Source organism: Rhinatrema bivittatum, chromosome 11 (genome assembly GCF_901001135.1).
Source record: "Rhinatrema bivittatum chromosome 11, aRhiBiv1.1, whole genome shotgun sequence".
NCBI lineage: Eukaryota > Metazoa > Chordata > Amphibia > Gymnophiona > Rhinatrematidae > Rhinatrema > Rhinatrema bivittatum.
The window spans coordinates 55,124,885-55,147,170 of NC_042625.1; the positions used below are offsets into that span (position 1 = coordinate 55,124,885).

Genomic DNA, 22,286 nt, shown 5'->3' on the forward strand with positions numbered 1-22,286 from the left:
AATCTGGCTTTATATATTGCAGAGAATGTGCTGGATGTGCCTGCACATCTAAATCTTCTGGGGAAAATTTGCATGGAGACAGCTCATATTGTGGGAGGGGGGGGGGGGCTTCGTAGACCTTACCTAGGAATTGTGCTTGTTAGGCTGGAAGAAAGGTGCATTGTTTTATTGGACAAATCTGATCAATTTCTTTGACTGTGGGACCAGAGAGTTGGATCAGGAGAGAGCCTTAGATGTAGTGTACGTGGATTTCAGTAAGGCCTTTGCTGTTTTGCATAGATTTACAAACTGATTGAGTGGGCTGCAACAAAGGATAGTGATAGATGGAGTTTTCTTCCTGAAGAGGGGCATTACTAGTAGTATGCTGAAGGGATCAATCCTTGGACCAGTTCTTTTCAACAGTTTCATAAGTAATATTGTGAAAGGGCGTTTGGGAGAGCTTTGTCTGTCTTTTTGCTAATGATACCAAAATCTGTAACAGTAGACAGCGAGAAAGGTGTGGGAAAACAGGGATATAGCAAAGCTCGAGGAATGGTTTAGAGTCTGGCAACTGAGATTTGGAATAAGGAATATCCTAGTGGTTAGAGCAGCAGGCTGTGAACAAGGGAAGCCAGGACTCAAATCCCACTGCCGCTCCTTCTGACCCTTGGGCAAGTCACTTCACCCTTAATTTCCTCAGGTATGAACTTAGATTGCGAGCCCTCTGGGGACAGGGAAATACCTGCAGTACCTGAATGTAATCTGCTTTGAAGTTCCTGAAAGGTAGAATATAAATTAAATTTAATGCTAAAAAAAAAATGCAGTCGTGCATTTGGACACAAAAACCACGGGAGCTGTACAGTCTAGAGGGTGAAAATCTTCTGTGCACGAAACAAGAGTGAGATTTGGGGGGTAATCATATTTGATGATCAAGGTGGCCAAATGGTGGATAAGGTGACAGTAGAAACTAGAGATGCTTGGCTGCATTGGCAGAGTGATGGTCAACAGAAACAGTTTCTGGGACCTTATTTGGAATATTGTGTACAATCCTGGAACCTACACTTCTTATACAAAGATATAGGATGGAGTCTGGCTATTAAAATGATCTGAAGTCCTTGTTGAAACAGCACAGATACACTAGGGTGAAATAGAACCAAGTCAGCTAGGCCTTAGTTTGTCTGCATATGTCACTGCAGCTCAGGAAAGGGAAGTGGGGTGGGGAAGAAATGGACCTTTCCTGTACTCTACTAAGCCTGCTAAACATTTAAATGTTTCTAGTATCTCATTTCTCACCTTCAGCCAGTACATTTTTAGAGTATTTTAAGCTTTATTCTTTATCTTTTGCCCTATCCAGGTAGCTACATCACCACGATAGGAGTGGACTTTAAAATACGGACAGTTGAGATAAATGGAGAGAAGGTGAAGCTCCAGATCTGGGATACAGCAGGGCAGGAGCGCTTCCGAACCATAACCTCTACGTAAGTGCAGCCTGAGTGGCTGGATATTTGCTTTTTACTTTTTGATGCTGAAAATGTTCAAGGCTTTTCTTACAATCATGGACTGAACCTGCATGGTTGCTTCATATTTTTATACTCGTATCTCTTGTACTTTGTGTGTGTGTGTATATTGGGAGCTTGTCGTAGATTACTACCGCTTTTATTGCATCCCTTCACAACTTTTTCTGATCAGTACCTTCATTGTTTTGTTCAAACCCTGGAAATTCTTCTGCTTTTACTCTGTCATAGGAATTGCTGTTTGGTGTAGATTGCAGCCTCAGTCAGGAAGTGGGTTGAGGAAGTCACTGCTGACTAGCTGACTAGACTCTGGCTGCTTTAGTTCTTTACATGCACACTGCAGGTGACTTTTCAGCTTGTGAGCAGAAAAGCAGTGTTCCATAGCATAAGGGAACCTACAATACTGCTGCTTCAGCAGTTTTTGTTGCTGTTTGTTCATTTAGCTATGCCCCACATGAGATCAGAAATACAACTAGGACTGGAATTTCCTTGATTTTAATAATAGTAAAATGAAAGGTGGAAAAAAGCAGTTACAATGTGGCTAGTGTGGTTGAGGAAGGAGATTTAGAAATTAAGGATAAAATGAAAATACTTGGAGGTCAAATTTCTTTAGGATCTAAAATTCTTTTTGTCGGGTAGGAAATGAAATCATTGCTGAGGACAGCAGCTTGAAACCAAGCTCCTCCATTAAGCAGGCTAACTGAGCTATTATCGAAGGCCATCCCTTTTTAAAATCTTGCTTCGCCTATTGGACTTGAGTTCAGCCACTTCATAATATCATCTAAAAAGAAGTCTGTGGACTTTCATAAGTTTTCGTGTGAAAAACTAGATGAGGATCGCGAGGCCAACTCGGACAACATAATGGCGGGTGAGGGTAATGATCTAGATCCAGGCCCCGATGGTGCGCCTTCCTCATCGGGACTGATTTACCTACCCGCGAAGAGGTTCACAATTGGTTTTGCAACCTTCAACAAGATATAAAGTCCTAGAAACAAGAAATAATGACCCTAATATCAGAAATGAGACTAAATTTCTGACTTGGGACGGAGAATCAATGAAACCAACGTACAAGTCGATTCACAAAGGGAGGATTGGAAGCGACTAAAAAAAGAACATGACGCTTCGCAATCTGAGTTTTTGCCTGAAAAATTGGAGGACCTTGAAAACAGGGCATGCCGAAGTAATCTACGTTTTCAGGGCATTCCCGAGATCCCTGAATTCTCTGATTGCATTGCATGGTTACACAGATTTTTCAGAGCTTGCTCAACCCGGGCGAAAACTCTCCTGCGAATCAGCAGATCTCTATTAAACTAGAGAGCTCACCTTTCTTTAGGTCCCAAGATGGCAAATAAACCCTGGGATATAATCGCATGTTTCTACTCTTATGCGGTTAAGGAACAAATATTCCTTCTTGCAAGGAAGCAAATGACATGGCAGTGGGAGAGGCACGAGGTCTCTTTTTTGCAGATGTCTTGTCTATCACTTTAAAGAAAAGACAAGAATTCCACAAGATTACGAGCTAATTACGTGCAGAAAATGTCAGATACCATTGGCTCTACCCTTTCAGACTGTGGCTTTCTGTCCACGGAACATCTCATCGGATCAAGATGCTCAATGAAGCTTACTTGACTCTCTGCAAGATGCAGGCTTCACAGTTCCTGCTTTCGGAGCTAGATCAAAAGCCCCGGTGCTGCCACGGGAGAAATATCCTTGTTGGCAATGAGTCGCAAAGGGAGAGGGAAGGCTACGGCGCAACTCTGAGGGCTTGGCGGTGTTTACTGATGCGACATGAGATCTGGGAGAGATTTCAATGAATAATGCTATGGACCATATTCTAATCTTAAGCAGCGTCTCAGGAGATGTATATTGAGTTGTTTTGTTCTCAATCTTTAACTCTCTGCTCTGGTTGGCAGAATTATTTTCCAAGGGTTCTGGGTTATTTCCTTTTACTAAAAAGAGGTTAATGCCTGATTATATAAGTTGGGTTTTTTTGTTTTTTTTTAATTATTTATTGAATTTTTCAATAATATACAGAACGAAACTTCAGAAATATAACCTTATAGTTTGAGGTTCAACATAAAAATTATAGCATTCAAAATGATAAAACATAGTTTTCAAAGAGAATAATATATAACCCCATTCTATACATGTCTATTAGTGGTAAATAGGGAGGCAAAATGTAACATCAAGCAGAAATATAGGAGATTTATAAACACATTTATCATGTTGCTTCAGAATTAACTAGTGTTACATTTTCTAATTGCCAAAATCCTCCCCGAAGGTTAATTTGAGTGGGATTCGAGATATAAGCGTAGCTGTTCAGGTTCTCTAAATATATATCTAGAACTTCTATATACTGTAACACAATAGCATGGAAATCGGAGTAAATACTTAGCTCCTCTTGCCTGGACTTCCTCTCTCATTTCCAGAAATTTTTTCCTCTTAATTTGGGTCATCTTAGTTATATCTGGAAATATTTTTATCGGGTAACCAAAGAATTTTAAAGATTGATTTCGGAAAAACATTCTTAGAACTAAATCTTTCAGATGAGGTGGCTAGTTGTATAAACAATGTAGCTCTCTCTTCCACCACTAAATCATGAGACTTTTCCAAAATAGAAGTCAAATCATATGAAACGTCATCTTTCTCATTCTGTTCCTCGAGGTTTCTTCCTCTATTAGATTGGGGCAAGTAATAGATTTTAACAATCTTTGGTAAGTCCTGTTCCGGTAATTTTAATATATTGAGGAGGTAACATCTAAAAAGTTCACGATGTGCTAACAGACGCATCTTAGGAAAATTGAGAATTCTTATGTTTCTCCTTATGTAATTTTCAAGATTTTCCATCTTTATCATTTGACTTTATCAAATTACCTTGAACTTTTTCCATTTCAACTATTTTCTTTTCCAATACAACCATTGATGTTTCAGTTTTCTCAATTCTTTCCTCTATAACTTGGTTTTTTGTAATACTTTCTTTTACCATAATTGTTAAAGAGGCAATCGCTTTTTCCATAGATGAAATTGCCTTCAGAATTTCTTCTAAAGTTGCTTTGGGCGAGATAAATTTAGAGGCTTCACATACCACTTGTATATCTTTCTCTCTCTCCCCCCTCTTCCTTCAGGGGATCAACTCCTTCCCCAGCTCGATGCGGCGCTTCAACGGGTAGGCCCCTGGAGCCTGATAGTCCAAGGCTGTCTGAGGGCAGTGCAATTCGATCACTCCCTCTCTGGGCACCTACCTCTAGCGAAGCTGATTTTCCTTCCAGTAGAGCAGATGTAATCGGTTCGGGTTCCAATCCCCCGAATGGAGGTTCTGGGGTAATTGGCACGCCGGGACTCGATGTTTCTGTGGCCAGGGGGCTCGGCGTCTGCTCTCCGCTGATTCCACCAATGGCCCTTCCTTCCAGCAACAGCTGCACTAGTCCGGCAAAAGCATCTTCAATCCGGGGTTGCCGCGTAGTCAGTACTGAAGTAGAGGTAAATTCTTTAATCTTTGCTTTGTGTTTTGTATGTGGCATGTTTGCCACAAAATAGAGGAAAGATTCACTTTTTATGTTTAAAGCAAAGAGAAGTTCAGTCACCACCAGAGCTCAGCTTTTGCTGTTCATTCCTCGGCAGCCATCTTGCCTATATAAGTTTTTAAGTGTTGCCATTCTTGTTCAGTGTAAGCATGCAGTCTGCTTGACGGGGAGGTTTTGTTTTTCATGACACTTTTTACTGCTATACAAGAATTGTGGATGGAAATCTACAATTCTTGGGGAAAGGGGTGGGTTTGGGGGAAGGGGAAAAAGGGCTTCTTTTTCTGTAATTTCTTTATTTTGACTCTAATAGCTTAACAGTTTCCGTTACCAGCTGGACTGATTGGCGAGCAGGATGGGAATGGGGGAAAGTAACGTGTCAGTCCCAATTGTTTTTTAATGGTGAGGGAAGTAATGCTGTTGAATGACCAATCGGGATTGGGAGGAGCATATACTATGAGTAATAGTTGGTTGCTCTTCTTTTTTTACCTATATCATATGGTTGTATTTAAGGTTGTCACTCTAAATGTAAAGAATTAGGCTTCAAACAACCATAGTGTGTTTGCAGGAAACACACCTGAAACGAAGATATGAATTATTGATGCGTTCTGATAAATTCCCTTTTCAGTTATTGGGCAGTGAGCTCTCAGGCAGCTAAATATACCGTGGTGGGGATTTTGATTCGGGATGGGTTTTTTTGGGGGTTTTTTTTTAGTATAAATCTTGTTCTGTGGACCCTGGAGGGCATTATATTATTCTTATCCTAGTCATAGGAGGGGAAACTCATAAAAAAGTTTTTTTTTGTTGTGTTTTTTTTTTTTTTAACTCTCTCTAGGTTTCCTTTTACAAGAGAGAGCTGAAGGGAATCTTCTCATTGGAGGAGATTTTAATAATTCCCTAAATCCTGTGTTGGATAATTCTATAGGTCATAGCTATGATGCTAAGCTTTCTAGGGAAGCACTTAAAATACTAATGTCCCAGGGGAACATGATAGATGTGGGATGATCCCATTATCCTAAATCTAGGAATTTAACCTTTTTTTTTTCTTAACCTTATAAATCTTATTCCTGTATAGAGCTCTTACTACTAGATAAGGGTATTATCAATCAGATACAATTAACTGATATAGAACCTATTCTCTGGTCTGATCACTCTCTGGTTTGGTTTACCATCTTTTTTTCAGTTATGATATGGGTCAAAGATATTGGAGGTTAAATGACTGGCTCCTATATACCACTGAGCAATTGGGTGCAGATATCCAAGATTATCTAACCCTTAATAATGATGGTAATATCTCTCCGATGGTGGTTTGGGATTGTTTAAAAGCTGTGGTTAGGGGTAATCTTATCTCTAGAGCTTCCTATGTGAAGCTAAAGGAGAGTGAGAGACTGTCCCTTATGGGTCAGATAAGCCAATTGGAATCTTTCTATAAGCAAATGTCTCCCTCAACCTATCAACAACTGCTTGAGCACCGAAACTATTTAGCTAGCTTAGACACGGTCTCAGTAGCACATTAGTTAGAGCTGACATGTCACTTATACTTTGAGGGTGGTAGCAAGGCTGGGAAATGGTTAGCCAACAAATTGAAAAAACACATGGTACAAACAAATGTGGTCAAAATTAAAGCTGCTTCGGGCAATATCTTGACTGACATTAAAGCCATTCGAGGCTATTTTTTATAATTTTACTCAGCGTTTATATAGTTCAGATGGAACGATTTCCAGTGAGGCTATTGATAATTTTCTCGCTAGCCTTTCCCTTCCAAATTTTGCAGAATCACAGAGACACCATCTTGATAATGAAATAACTGCTCTGGAAGTCACCACAGCTAAAAATTCTTTAAAGTCTGGAAAATCTCCAGGCCTTGTCGGCTTTACTTCAAGATTCTATCAGACTTTTGCTACATATTTGGTACCAATTTTGACTAAGTTATTCAATTTCTTGAGGAACGGCGGTGCTTTGTTGCCTACCTCTTATTTGGCAGGTATTACCCTGTTTCCCCGAAAATAAGACATCCCCCGAAAATAAGACCTAATAGAGGTTTTGCTGAATTGCTAAATATAAGACCTCCCCCGAAAGTAAGACCTAGCAAAGTGTTTATTTGGGAGCATGCCCGTCGCACAGAACACCAGAGCATGCAGCTGTGATTTTTTTACCCTGCAGGATTCACAGTTAGTTGTCATCACAAACCAGCATAACCAGACAACTATTCAGAATATAATAAATGTTCATTTTTTTGTTCAACAATATATGTGAATTCTTCTTCATGGAAAAATAAGACATCCCCTGAAAATAAGGCCTAGTGCATCTTTGGTAGCAAAAATTAATATAAGACACTGTCTTATTTTCGGGGAAACATGGTATGAACCTGGCAAAGCTGGGCTGAGACCCTTCGCTATGTGGCTCCTGTCCCCCAATTTCTTTGATTAATATAGATTAGAAGTTTAGTAGGTAAGATTTTAGCTACTAGATTGAATGGCTTTATTGCTCATGTTATATACCCTGATCAGGCTGGCTTCATTCCGGAGCATATGGCTGCGGGTAATGTGCGTAAGATAGACATTATGTGGTGGGTAAAACACAATAATAATCCATATTTATTTCTTACTGTTGACATTGAGCGAGCTTTTGATTTAGTTCATTAGCCATTCTTATTTGACATTGGGTCAAATGCAGTTTGAATTTTTTTCTCCAATGGCTCTGACAATTGTATAATCTATCCAAAGCATGTATTGAAGTAAATGGAGGCTATTCTGATCTATTCCCAGTGGGTAGAGGAACAAGATAAGGGTGCCCATTATCTCCACTCTTGTTTGCTTTGTTTCTGGAGCCATTCACTATAAGGATTTGAGCTAATTCTAAAATCTCAGGTATAGCATTTGGAGGTTTTTCTTCTAAATTATCATTTGTTGATGATCTTTTCACCCTGACAAATCCACTCTAATACTACTTGCTATGGTACAAGAAATAGAACAGTTTAGCTCTGGCTCTGGTTTTGATCAACTGGGAAAAATCAGAAATGCTAAATATAACAGATTACTCAGGAGGAGATTCCCTTTTAAATGGGCTAGTCACAAAATCAAATACCTTGGTGTTTTCATTGGTCAAAAGGACTTATTTCAATTAAATTTTCCCCTTCTATTGGCCTGCATGCTTAAAGATTTAGAGGAATGGAATCGATATATATCATGGCTAGGTCAGAAAGGCACGCTAAGGGTCCATCCTCTCAAGACATCACTAAGCAGAAGAGCTCTTTCCACCGCCGGTCCTAAACTTTGGAACTCTCTCCCACCAGACCTTAGAATTGAACAATCGACACCCACCTTTAAAAAAAAAAAAAAAAAAAAAAAAGACTCAAGACCTGGTTGTTCAACCAAGCATTCTCTTAATCCTAATCCCAATATCTAAGCTTTGATCTTCATGACGGTCCACTATTTTGTATATATTTACTCTCCTTGCCCTTTGTAAGTTATTATTATTTATTGTACAAGTTCTATTTACCTTGTTCATTGTAAGACATTATGCTATATACGGTCATTCTATTGTTGTAATGTAAACCGAAGTGATTAGTAGCATTGTTACCAGAACTTCGGTATATAAAACTGTTAAATAAAATAAATAAATAGCATCTATTATGTCCTTCCACGGATCAGTGACCTCTTGTGTTGAAATATTGGCAAAGTAAGATCATGAGATTTATATGGTGGAGGAAACCACCAAGAGTGGCTAAGAGGGTTTTGTTTCTTCCTAAATTGAGGGGCAAATTCGGGGTACCTAATTTAGCTTAGCATTATGTGGCTTCTCATCTCAGAGCTATAGTAGATTGACATCGATGTTCCACTCAGAAACCTTGGGTTGTTTTGGAACAGGAGATTGAGTAATTTACCCCTATCATTATTGATCCAGCAACCTAAAAATTTGTGGAAAATTCCCAAGGTGTTACCTCTCCCCCCCTTGTCACTTTCCTTAGCGGTATGAACCAAATGACATTCTTCTTTGATTGGGTTGAGAGATTATCATTATAGCACCTTCCTCTTTCATAATCAAATATTTTTACCCAGTATAATAAATCCAGCTTTTCAAGTGTGGCGGACACACTGAATCTTGCGATGGGAGCAAATCTGAGGTTTAGATGGTCTTTCAACTTTCCAGAGTTTACAGACTAAATATGAACTTCCTAATAGCGCTCTATTTCCTTATTTGCAAATTCGTTATTTTGTAATGCAATCTAAGCTGGACGTCCACTTAAGACAAGGCAGCTCATACTTTGAGACAATATGTAAAAATTAGGATAGAATTAAGGGAGTATTATCAAAAATCTGTTTTTAAACCACAATCTTCTAGTTAAGCCTACGCTTATTAGAACGTGGGATTCTGATCTGGAAGTAGAATTTTCTTCAGACAACTGAAGATCTTCCAGGCCATGGGAAGAAGCCTTATTTCAGCTGCCATTATGGAAAATGGATATAAAGTTTTTATATTTTGGTATCTGACTCCTATTATACCCCATAAAATTACTCTCTCATTTCCCACTGTTTGCTGGAAGGGGTGTTCTGATCCAGGTTCCTATTTTCATTTGTGGTAGGCCTGTAAATATATTCAAGCTTATTGGGGAGAGAGAATACAATGGATTCAGGATATCCTCCAATTCAAGATCACCGTGCTTCCTCAACATGCTTTGCTTAATGTTCCCATCTCTCAAGGAAATGTGCAAGATAGAATGTTGGCTCGTCATATCTTTGTTGCCGCCAGATGTGAGATTGTCAGGCATTGGAGTATTCCCCCAAGTCCCGCAAATAATTGATGTCCAAAACAGACTTAAATAAGATTACTGCCACCAAGAATAAACAATTGCGTAAATTTGAGCTGGTTTGCTCACCCTATGTCCTCTGGAAACAGTCTGCAACATGTTCTCCTTATTTTTTTTTTCTTTATCTCTTGTTATTTTGAGGGCTTTATGTTCTGACTTGTTTGTTTTTCTAGTTCATTTTTCTTCTTTTTATATTGTTTCCTTAGGCTATTTTCTTTTCCTGTTTACTTTAGTTTTTCCATATGGTGGGAGGGTGCGGGGGGGAAGAGGTGTTACTTTGAACCAAAGTAATGTTTTATATATATCTGTATGGTAAAAATGTATTTGGGGTTTTGCGTATGCATTTGGGATTGTCTTATGACACTTATCTTTTTTTTAATTTGACCTTGATATATTCTTGAGGGGTCACTCAGCCTGTATTGTTAATGTTTCTTATATCCCTTTCTGTGATATTCTTTTATATAAACCCCAGAAATATCAATTTATAAAAAATATTTTAAAAAATTTGTCTACCACTAGATATTATAGAGGAACGCATGGTGTTATCGTTGTTTATGATGTCACCAGCGCAGAGTCATTTGTGAATGTGAAGCGATGGTTGCACGAAATTAACCAGAACTGCGATGATGTGTGCCGGATATTAGGTGAGTTTCTGTGTTAGTAGTGCCATAGATGGTTTAGGTTGAAAGAAGACCAGAAGTTTACCTCTGGCCTGATAGCTCTCCACTTAGCAAGCCTCTGCATCCAAGGCCAGTTGCGCAGAGTGGGAAAATTCATTTCTTTCCCAGATTTGGTGATTGACTCAGAATCATTTGATTAGCACTTTTCCCTAGTGTATAGCTATGCTGTGTGGTGTTTTTGTTTTTTTTGTTTTGTTTTGTTTTTTTACTTCTATATGTTGAAATTTTATAGCGTAATAGAGCACAAAATTTGAAAACTTAAGAAAATGCCAACATAGTCCTTATTTATGCATAACAAGTGCCCCCCTCCTCCCAAACCAAATGTATAACCCATGGAGTCCATTTTCAGCCTCTGTGTGGCTCAGCTAGTTAGCCAAATAAGCATATTGGGCTAACTAGCAGAGTATATTCAGTGGCACTGTTGAATATACACAGCTATCTTAAAGTTAGCCGGTTATGTATAACCAGCTATTCCGAATATGGAGTTAACTGCATAATTTTATGCGGCTACTTCTGCTCCTCCTGGAAATGCCTCAGGGCCCATCCCCAGTTTATGCGGCTACATTCTAGTGGCACACCTCATTATGTGGCTAGAATGTAGCTGCATATGGCATCTAATATTGCCATTTTGACGGATTTTTCAGTTATCCGTCTAAAAGTATTTGAATATCGACCTCTAGAGACTGATTCATTAAGCTTGATTCCTATATTGACAGAATGGGGTAGAGGATTTGTGAACCAGACCTTATGTAAATAGCAACAAGCCTCCAGTAGGCTAAGGGGGAGCCTAGATACAACTTAGTCAAGTCCAAAAATCATTTTTTACAACATAAACTGCAAACAAACCACAAATTAGTACATGACTAGCATATTATAATTATATGGACTAGTACAGAGAAAGAACCCCCCTAATCCACTGGAAACCTCAGCAAGAGGCAGAGAACTCATGAAGATCCTCCAGTTAAAGGTTTAACTTTGCACTTCATAGAGATTATGTGGATAGGGCCAAAAATATAAATGGCTTCCCTTGATGTGAGATTATACATGTTCAAAGAAATTTGAGGCTCCGTTAGAGCTTCTTGAAGCTTATAAGAACACTCTCCTTTTCACCTGGGTAATTTTACTTATGTCTCGGAATGCTCTAACTTTTTGACCTCTAAATAGAATTTAAAGATCGTGTTTCAAACACAAAGGAAGATAGCTCTGAAGAATGCAGGCTTCTTGAGAGCTAGATAAATTGGGATCAATCCCGTTACATCCGACAAGACATGTATTATCACCTCCTAGCAGATGGAGTCAGATGAGACACCTTTTTCTGTGACAATATAGGATGATGCAGAGAATTAAAAAAAACAAAACAGTATTTTCTGTCTCCAGCATATAAGTCTGGACTGGTGCAGTAAGATTTTCTGTTCCCAAGCTTTGACACTTAGCTCACATTGTAAACTAGTTTTGATGTTACTCCTAGCACATCGTCTTGCAATTTCCCTTGTTAAACATTTCTTGGGCCAGGGTCCCTGGACTAGTCCAGACTGAGCGAGCCCTGTAAACTGGCTCTTAGGTTCCCTACAAAGTCTGGTAGAGGATAGGAGGTAGCAAGCTGCATTCTTTCAGAACTCTGGGGTGTATATCATCCATTACAATGATTTGTTACTCATTTTAGTATGTTGATTGGTTCTATTATATCTTTCTGGTTCACAATGATTTGAGTTCCTCTGAATCATCCCCTCAAAGAATGTTTCCAGCATAGGTATCTCCTTAATACCCTCCTGAGTGCAGACTGAATTAAAAAAAATTGATTTAGTTTTTCTACTAAGGCCTTGTCTTTCCTCAGTGCTCTTGGTCATCTAGTGGTCTAATTGACTCCCTCATAGGCTTCTTGAAAATGTTTGGTGTTTTTGCCTTTGACTGGATTCTTTTCAAACCTTTTGCCCTGCCTTAATGCTTTATATCTAAATCACCAGTACTCAAACTATTCCTTATCTCTTCATTTGGATCTATTTGCCAATTTTTGAACCATTTTCTTTTTACATTTAATAGCCTAGTTAACCATGCTAGTAGTTCTTTAGTCATAAGAATACAAGTGCCATGCTGGGTCAGATCAAAATGTCAATCCCTAAAAGTAGATTGTTTCCTGCTGCTTATTCCCTGTGATAAGTAATGGGTCTCCTTGAGTGGTTAATAACTCTTTATGGACTTTCTACCATGAATTTGTCCAAACCTTTTTTAAACCCAACTGTCAGTTGCCTTGACCATATCATCCAGCAGTAAATTCCACAGTGGAGTACCTCAGGGATCTGTACTTGGACTGATGCTTTTTAATGTATTTAAAAAACATGCAAAGAGGTCAGAGTGAGATGATCAAATTAGCAGATGATACAATTATTCAGAGTAGTTAAATCACAAGTGGATTGTGATAAATTGTGAGACTGCAAGATTGGGCATCCTTATGTCAGATGAAATATAATATGGACAAGGTGATGCATATAGGGAAAACTATCCCATGCTGCAATTACATGATGTTAGGTTCCATATTCGGAATTACCATCCAGGAAAACAAATCTGGGTGTCATAGTTGATGTTACATTGAAATCTGCTCAGTGTGCTGTAGCAGTCAAATAGCAAACAATGTTAGGAATTATTAGGAAGGGACTGGTGAATAAAATGGATGTCATAATGCCTCTGTATCGCTCCATGGTGAGACCGTACCTTGAATATTATGTAAAATTCTGGTCGCCGCATCTCAAAAAATATATAGTTACGATGGAGAAGGTATAGAGATGGGCGACCAAAATGATAAAGGGCATGGAATGGCAACTATAGGTGGAAAGGGTAAAGAGGTTAGAGCTGTTCAGCTTGGAGAGGAGACGGCTGAGGGGGGGATCTTAGGGGGGGGATAGAGATCTATCAAATCATGAAAGGATTTGAATGGGTAAATGTGAAATGATTCTCTTTTGGATAGTACTAGGGCAGGGATAGCAAACTCTAGTCCTCAAGTGCCACACAGGCCATGTTTTCAGGATACGCATGAAAGAGATTTGCATACAGTGGAGGCAGTGCATGCAAATCTTTTTCATGCATATTCATTGTAGATATCCTAAAAACCTAGCCTGTTTGTGGCAGTTTAGTGTAGCCAGGTTTAAAAAAGGTTTGAATAAGTTCCTGGAGAAGTCCATAAACCATCATTAATAGGGAATAGTCACAGATTGTTGCCAGCATTAGTAGAATGTGATTATATTTAACGTTTGGATACTTGCCCAGGTACATGTGACTTTGACCACTGTTGGAGACAGGATACTGGACTTGATGGACCCTTGGTCTGACCCAGTATGGCATATCTTATATTCTTATGACTTCTAGATCCTTTGCCTACGTGGTTACTCCAAATGCAGAACCCATTGTGTAGGGTTATTTTTCCCCTGTGTGCACTTGTCCACATTAAATTTCATTTGCCATTTAGATGCCCAGTTCTCCAGCCTCGCAAGGTCCTTCTGTAGTTCCTCGCAATCTGCCTGTGGGGAACCCTGAAAATGTTTGTGTTATCTGTGGATTTGATCACTTCACTCGTCACTCCTCTTTCTAGATCGTTAATAAGGTCAACAGCACTAGACCCAGGATACATCCTTGGAACGTTCCACTGTTTGCCTTTCTCCACTGGGAAAACTAAGTGTTAATTCATTGTTTCTTTTTCTTTTTTTCCCCACCTTTCCTAACACAAGGAATACAAGATGGTGTTTTTAAACAGCATCCATGCCTCATGCAAACTTTTAACCTTTGCAACTGCCCCTTTTTCTAATTTCCCTATTTTATGGTAGTCTCTTAGTTTAAAGTTAAATGCTACTGAAGTAGTTTTGCTTAATGTCTTCCATTCAGTGATTTGTTAAATTGTGATTTTTATGATCACTATTGTTAAGTGGCCGCCTCGCACCAGATCCTGCATTTCAGTGAGGACTAGAACTGTCTTCCTCCCTCTCGTATGTTCCAGGACCAGCTGCTCTATGCAGCAGCCATTTATATCTATTTTAAAACATTTTGTTGTCCACTTCTTAAGGACCTGTCGTTCTAAGTGGATTACAGATAACATACAGTACAATTTTACAGTAAAAATCAGCATAAAAGGCACAATCATTCTGAATAGCAAAATACATTAAACATCTTTACTCGAAAGACAACCAAAAGCTTCCTGAAATTAAAGTAGTCACATGCTTGTAAAATACATTCAAATCATCTAAAAAAAAAAAAGCGCAAGGTTTTGGGCAGTGCTTTCCCCATTGTAGGGTTTATTAGTTTCCCCTCACTTTAAGCCTACCCTACCATTCCTCCCCCTCCCCACCTCTCCCTGTCACTGCCATCACTGGTCTGGTACCTACCAGCCCACCTGTACATAGTGTCTATTGTTAATTTTATTTCCTTCAAATGTTCCTATCAAATTTCTCTCTTTCCCTATCCTTCCTACTGCTGTCTTCTCTCCTCTTTCATTACTGCTCCCCCCTTCCGTTTCCTGTTTGTTGTATTTCTCTCTCTTGTTATTTTGTTACAATGTAAACCGGCATGATGTTCCGACGAATGTCAGTATATAAAAATCAACAAATAAAAATAAATAAAATAAAAAGACCCATTCTCCTAGGACAAGCAGGATGGGTAGTCCTCACAGATGGGTGACATCATCAGATGGAGCCCGGTACGGAAATCTTTTGTCAGTTTCTATAAGCTTTGATCGGCACACTGAGCATGCCACTATCTGCACGTCCACACGAGATCCTCCTTCAGTCTCTTTTTCTGTGATGCAGTTGCCTCATGGTTTGTGGAGCGCTGCTTCATTCTTTTTTTTTTTCTCTTCTGCTCATTTTGGGTCCCCCTTCGCGGTCGGTGCCTTTCCTCGTGTGGTAGGTAAAAACATTTTTTTCCCTCAATTTTTGCAAGCGATTCCCGGAGTCCCACTTCTCAGTCAGTGAGCTTCAGGCCCTGGTCATGTACCCGCCATACACAGATTTTCATGATCGTGTGATCCTGCATACGCACCCCAGGTTCTTGCCTAAGGTTGTGACCGACTTTCACATCAAACAGGCTATTGTCTTACCACCTTCTTTCCAAGGCCTCATTGCCACCGGGGAGAATGGGTTCTCCATTCTTTGGATTGCAAAAAGGCTTTGGCTTTTTATTTGAAATGTACAACAGCTTACAGTCAAACCACTCAGCTGTTTTGTATCTTTTGACAACAGGCTGGGATTTGCGGTCGGTAAACAGACTGTAATTGGCTGGCGGACTTTATTGCCTTCTGCTATGCACAGGCAGGCCATCAGCTTGGAGGCTGAATCAAAGCTCACTCTGTGAGGGCCATGGCAGCGTCAGTAGCCTACCTGCGGGTGGTCCCCATTGCTGACATTTGCTGAGCAGCGACGTGGAGTTCCCTGCACACTACTGTTCAGACAAAGATGGTCAACAAGACAGTGCCTTCGGCCAGTCTGTTCCAGGTTTAGACCCAACTCTTCCTACCTAAGGCTCCTGTCCGAAACCAGGCTGTCTCCCTGCTGACCAACAGCACCACAGTTGTTTTGCCCATTGGCACCTTGTTCGGTAACTGTTGGTCTTAGTTGTGGCCAGAAGCACCCTGGAGCTTGGTATTCACCCATCTATGAGGACTACCATCCTGCTTGTCCTAGGACAACAGGTCTACAGGTAACAGGTGTTCTCCTAGGACAGCAGGATGCTAGTCCTCAGGTAACCCACCTGCTACTCCGCAGAGTTGGGTTGTCATGCGTGTTTCTATTTTATTTTTCACTCGTATTTTTTGCTTTGTTACGAGACTGAAGGGGGACCTCAATGGACACGCAGATGGTGGCATGCTGGTCTTGCTCAGTGTGCCAGTCAAAGCTTCTAGAAACTTTTGATAAACGTTTTCCATGCCGGGCTACATCTGATGCTGTCACCCATCTGTGAGGACTAATATCCTGCTTTCTTAGGAGAACACCTGTTACAGGTAAGCAACTGCTCTATATTTGGTCTTTTTCAAGTTGGCATCTAGAAACTTTACTCCAACATGTCCCGATGAGACATTGAGAATTAACACAATCGGTATTGGGGTAATTGAAATCTTCCATTATTATTGTGTTGCTTAATATATTAGTTTTCTTAATTTGTTTGCATTTCACTGTCTGTCTTTTTCATCCTGATCAGGTAGACTGTAGTATGTCCCCACAGCTATGCTCGTTCCTATCACACAGGGCGTTTCTATCCATTGAGAATCCACAAAGCATTTTGTTTCCTGCAGGATTTTTATCATTTGACCGTAGGCCATCCTTAACAATTGACAACCCTACCCTAATTTGACTTGGCCTGTCATTTTGGCATAATTTGTACCCTGGGGTCTGTATCCCATTGGTTATCCTTCTACCAGGTCTCTGAAATGCCTGTAATGTCTACATTTTCATTCAGTTCCATACATTCCTACTCTCCAGTCTTCAACTAGCCAAATCAGTCCAGATGCATGGGTTTGTTTCCCAACTAGCAGATGAAGTCTGAGAGTAGCAGGCTTGCTGACATCACCCCATTTAGATGCTGACCTAAGCATAACAGTGTTCTGTCTCCAGAAGATAGCAGGCAAGCAGCCGTGTTGTGAACTAAGGCCTGGTTAGGCTGAATAAAGATAGAAATTTGGATGGCCAGCTCCTGAGGTGAAAGTCTTGTCTCGCTCCTTCTGAGTACAGCCAGAGGGCTTCACTGTAATTACCCCTCTTTCCCCCTCCCTATTTTATTCTCTCCTTCTGTGGTCTCTCCTATTCTTTAAAAAAAAAAAAAAAAAGACAAAGACTAAGCGAGGCTTCCCTTACAATATTTTCCTCCCTTCTCCTGAGTTTTGTGGCTGTGCCTGGTTCCGGCTTGTTTAATAAAATAAAGGTGGGGGAGGGGGAGGAAAGGTGACTGTTTGCCATCTGAGGGCAAGTTTTAGTTATTGAGGGTTTTCTTTCTCTGGTTTGGTATGGGGGTGAGGAAGCCATGTCGTCTCCTCAGGAGCATGGGAAATGCTCAGTGGTTTGCTGCTATCAGGCACTGGGAGGGGAAAGCCTCTGTAAATCTTGTGGAGAAGAGAGGGGGGGGGGGGGGGGGAGAGAGCAGCACACAGAATCATCTGTCCAGGGTGGTGAGCGGTCCCGCATTGGCGGAGTCATCTACAGGCCATTCCTGCTGGTATGCTTTCTGTTGTGGTGGGAACAGCAGTTCTTGGTTTCTCTCTTGCAGGAACCCCTCCTTGGAAACTCCTTCTGGGAATCCAGAGCAGAAAAGAAGAGCATTGGAAAGGGAGAAAATCCTGTGGTTTTGGTTCTCACTTTTAGACCTTAAGGATTTAAGGGTAGCTGGAAAGGGAGAGTTGGAGGATGGGGAATGTTCTCCTAGGAAAGAGGATATTTCAGCTATGGTTCGGTTGTTCCACAAAGAGAACTTTTTTGTTCCATAATTTCACAGTCTGTAAGGACGCTGAACATAGTGAAGAACAAAGGAGAGCAGTCTCTTAACTCTAAAAACCCATGTAATGAAGATTTTAAGAAAACCATCCAAAGCGTTTCCATGGGATAGATCAGTTGAGGATTTGATCTCTGTAGAATGGATCCCCCAGAGAGAAATTTTAAAGGAAGTAAGACTCTGATGAGCCTGGCTCAGGAAAGGGAAAGCTGATTATTCCTAAGGTGGACACGCTCATTTGTCGTGCCACTAGGAGCACTACTTTTCCTGTGGATGGGGAGGGGGCTCTGTCCTCAAGGATGTTCAGGAAAGGAAGATAAAAGCTATGCTTAATAAGGCATCAGTGTCTCCTGGTTTGGTGCTGCATGTTGCTGTGTGCAGTAGGATTGTTAAGGTAGGATTGCTGTGACTACATAACTGATCAGATTCAGTTTCCAAGACAAGATGAATGGGCCAAACATTCCTTTAGGGAAAATCTTTTTTTTTTTTCTAAATCTCTTTATTGCAGATTTGACATTGAACAAAATACCAAGCACAGGTGGAAAAAAAAAAGAAAATGCTGGATTGTTTGTTTCTTCTTCTCACCCTCCCCAATCCATGTATTTCAGATAAAGCATATCTGGATCCAAATATCTTACTGAATATTCAATAAATGTCTACTGAAAATCGACATTTCCAGACCAGATTCAAGAGACTATTTCCCACTAGCAATAGGAGCTGGGGGGCTGGGGAAACGGAAGATCGTATACTAACGGGGAGAGTTCTTGAGAATAAGTTCCAAGTATCTATGAAACACAGTTTTCTTCTTCTGGGAAGGTTGAAACAAGTCTATCATTTGTTTTCCATACTTCAAACGTAGATGAAGTCGGTTGAATCCAGTTGAGCACGATTTTAACAAAAACATTGTGCATCCTAGTTCTGTATACTCCTCCCCTTTGTCATATCCCAGAATAGAACTAGACCATTTTACATTTTTGCCTATCAAGCACAACTCACTTCTCACTATTTACCAAACTATTGAGTTTCAGGGCACTGCCACAAACAATGTGACTTGTATTAACCCACATTTTAAGCAAGTGTTAGACTTTATTAAACCTATTTTGTAGGGCCTGTTGAGGAGAGGAAATGGTCCTGTAAAATACCCTCCGTTGTAATTCCCGTAGATCAACATTAAGGGATATTTTATAAATTAAGGCATGACAATCCTGCCGTATTTCTTCATCTAGGTCCACTCCCAGATCTCTCTACCACACATCTGCCAGGGCTTTAAAAATCCAGATAATCTTCCCTCAGCTATAGAAAATCATATAGTGTGAAAGTGAGCCCTGATGTGCCACAAACATTTTAATTAATGCATTGGTTAACCGACCTTCAGCTTGTGCCATTGTTTTATTGCAATATGCTTTTATCTGGCCATACAAGAGAGAATGAACTTTTGTGAATCCTAAATGTTCTTGGCATTGCTTATAAGAGTGTAGCAAATCTGTACTTTTATCTAGGAATTCCATTACATTGCAACTAGAGGTCACTTTAAGTGTATATTTTGGTAAAGCATTCAGAGGGAAACTTGGATTGTCAATCAGTGGCATAAAGTATGAGACTGAAAATGGACAGGGACATATTGCTTAAAAGGATTAAACTTTTTTCACCAATTTTACTAACATTGATGGAGCATGCACAGCATGCACATCTCTTTGCTAAGTGAACGTATTTTACATTAAATGGAGTGTGTATTTTTTTTCCACCTGATAATTTGTATAGTTCAACTGTTCAAATGTCTAGTCTCTCAAGTATCTAAGAATCTAAGATTTGCAGCCCAACTATACAATTTAAAGTTTGGGACCCCCATTCCTCCTATTTTGGGAGATATCAAAGATTGATATGGGAGCCTCACTTTCTTTCATGCCCCCCCCCCCCCCCCCCCAAAAAAAAATAAATTAAATATTTTCTGGCTAAAACTATTTTCTTTGACACAAGTACACAGGGAACATTTGCAGCAGATAGAACAGTTTGGGAGCAAGGACTATCCTGACCCAGGGCAATGCAACCCTGCAACATTAGGGGAAGTACATGCCAACTCTCGAGTTTCTCTTGAAATTGTAAAAGAGGAAGTATACCAATGGGACTGATCTCTGTGAATTTGCAAGCCTAGATCATTTATTCAATCTCCTGCCTACTGTTAAGTTCACTTAGAGAATGGCCACTGCCATTGGCAATGGTTACATGGAATAGACTTAGTTTTTGGGTACTTGCCAGGTTCTTATGGCCTGGATTGGCCACTGTTGGAAACAGGATGCTGGGCTTGATGGACCCTTGGTCTGACCCAGTATGGCATGTTCTTATGTTCTACTTGACCAGAAAATTGTCCCACTACATTTTCAATGTATTGGACACATCTAGGGCCTCTGTTTTGTCAAGATTTAACTTGAAGCCTGAAAAATCTCGATAGGAAAAATGTATAATGCAGCTGGTAAAGCAGTTCGTGACTTTGATAATATTAAAAGAATATCGTCAGCGAACAATAATGTCTTTAAAGGCAGTCACCCTATTGTGACTCTTGTAATTGCTTCCAAGGCCTTTATTCTGGCAATTATTTTATTTATTTATTTTTAGATTTTTATATACCGGTGTTCCTATATGAAATAAAGATCACATCGGTTTACATTGAAACAGAACATGAAAATTGCCAAAAGGCATTACATAGAACAAGGTTATGAAACTTGGAACAGTGTACATAAGTTCAAAATTTAATGATAACGTTGTAACATTGATGACCAAAAGATAAAGGAGAAAAAAAAAAAAAAAAGACTTAAACAATTAAGTTGACAGGTCTTATTGAGCATAAAAATTATAACGTATAAGTGAGAACGTCTCAAGTGTCCTGCAGCAAGAGATTAGATACCGAAGTAGGTAGTGGTATGGAAAATGGGGGTTTGTGAAGAAGATATGTTCTTGCTGGTTGGAGGGGAAAAAATGATGATCATGGTCCTGGAAAAGCTTGGCTAAAGAGCCAGGTTTTAAGTTTTTTTTTGAATGAAGAGTGGCAGAACTCAAGCCGAATGTCTGGTGGGAGCGCATTCCATTGAATGGGGCCTGCTGTAGATATGGCACGTTTATGATGCGAGGATTTTGTTGAAGGTACATAGAGTGTGCCTTTATATGCTCCTCTGATGGTTCAACAGTTAAAGTAAATAACAAAGCGGATAGGGGACGCCCCTGTCGTTTGCCTCTGTATAAATAAATGGCCAACTGTCGGATCCTTCTATCAAGATCCTAGCAGAAGGGTTCGTATACAATAAAGTAATCAAAACTTTTCCCTATAAAGCCAAAATTGTGGAGTAGTGAAGAGAAAAGGCCAGGCCACTCTATCAAATGCCTTTTCTGCATCTCAACTCACCAGTAAAGGTGGTTCTAGAGGTTTATATAAATGTCTCCAAGGCTGCACCTACTTTATGAATGTTATTTATTTTAGATTTTTATATTCCGCTTTTCACACTTTTTTCAGCACTTCAAAGCTGATTACATTCAGGTACTGTTAAGTATTTCCCTGTCTCTTCTCCCATATACAAAACCCACTTGGTTGTTGGAAATTTTAGCATAAGAAGTTTTAACCAATTAGCCATTACCTTTACATAGTTTATCTAGATTTAATAGAGAGAGTGGTCGATATGAAGTTGAGAGCTGATTATCTTCCCGAGTTTAGGCAGCACAGCTATAGTAACTTCCTGCTTCGTATCTGGCATCCTGTATACACATGGCCTCATATACCTCTCTCAAAATCTTGGGAACCTCTAAGGATATATAGAAAAAAGCATCCAGACCATCAGGCCCTGGAGATTTAAGAGAAAGCAATGCTTTGATTGCTATGACAATTTCATAAATCTCAATATAAATTGTTTTTAATTCCTCCTCACTGTTTAGGCTTCACTAATTCTTTCATAAATCTTTCCATCACATCACCATCTACTTCATAGGCAGCTTATAGCTCCTGATAGTATTCTAGAAACACTTTTGCAATCTCCCCAGTTGAGAACAGCAGTTCTCCTTGCCCATTTTTAATCGAGGAGATAAACCTTGATTGTTTCTGTCTTTTTAACATATTAGCTAGAAGCTGTCCTGGTTTGTTCCCAGACTGAGAAAATGTTTCATATAATGTCAAGGACACACTAGCCCTATTTGTTTGATGCCAGTTGAGTAGCCTTAAACTCCTCTAACACTTTATCTGACCTATTTATCAGTTTGTGCTTACAGATTTTCGTTTCTTTCAATCTGTAGGATATCAAAACATACATTTTTTTTTTCTTCTTGTACCTTGTAAAAT

The 22,286-nt window shown here is 39.8% G+C and overlaps 1 protein-coding gene across 1 annotated transcript in view; it reads left to right on the forward strand.

The window, feature by feature from the left end:
- RAB35 (RAB35, member RAS oncogene family) overlaps positions 1–22,286 on the forward strand; it is a 71,778-nt gene that overhangs the window by 34,793 nt on the left and 14,699 nt on the right. Inside the window, exons 3-4 of the mRNA XM_029571790.1 lie at positions 1,334–1,457; positions 10,344–10,468. Of these exons, the coding sequence (XP_029427650.1) occupies positions 1,334–1,457; positions 10,344–10,468 (249 nt within the window). The remainder of the gene's footprint in view (positions 1–1,333; positions 1,458–10,343; positions 10,469–22,286) is intronic.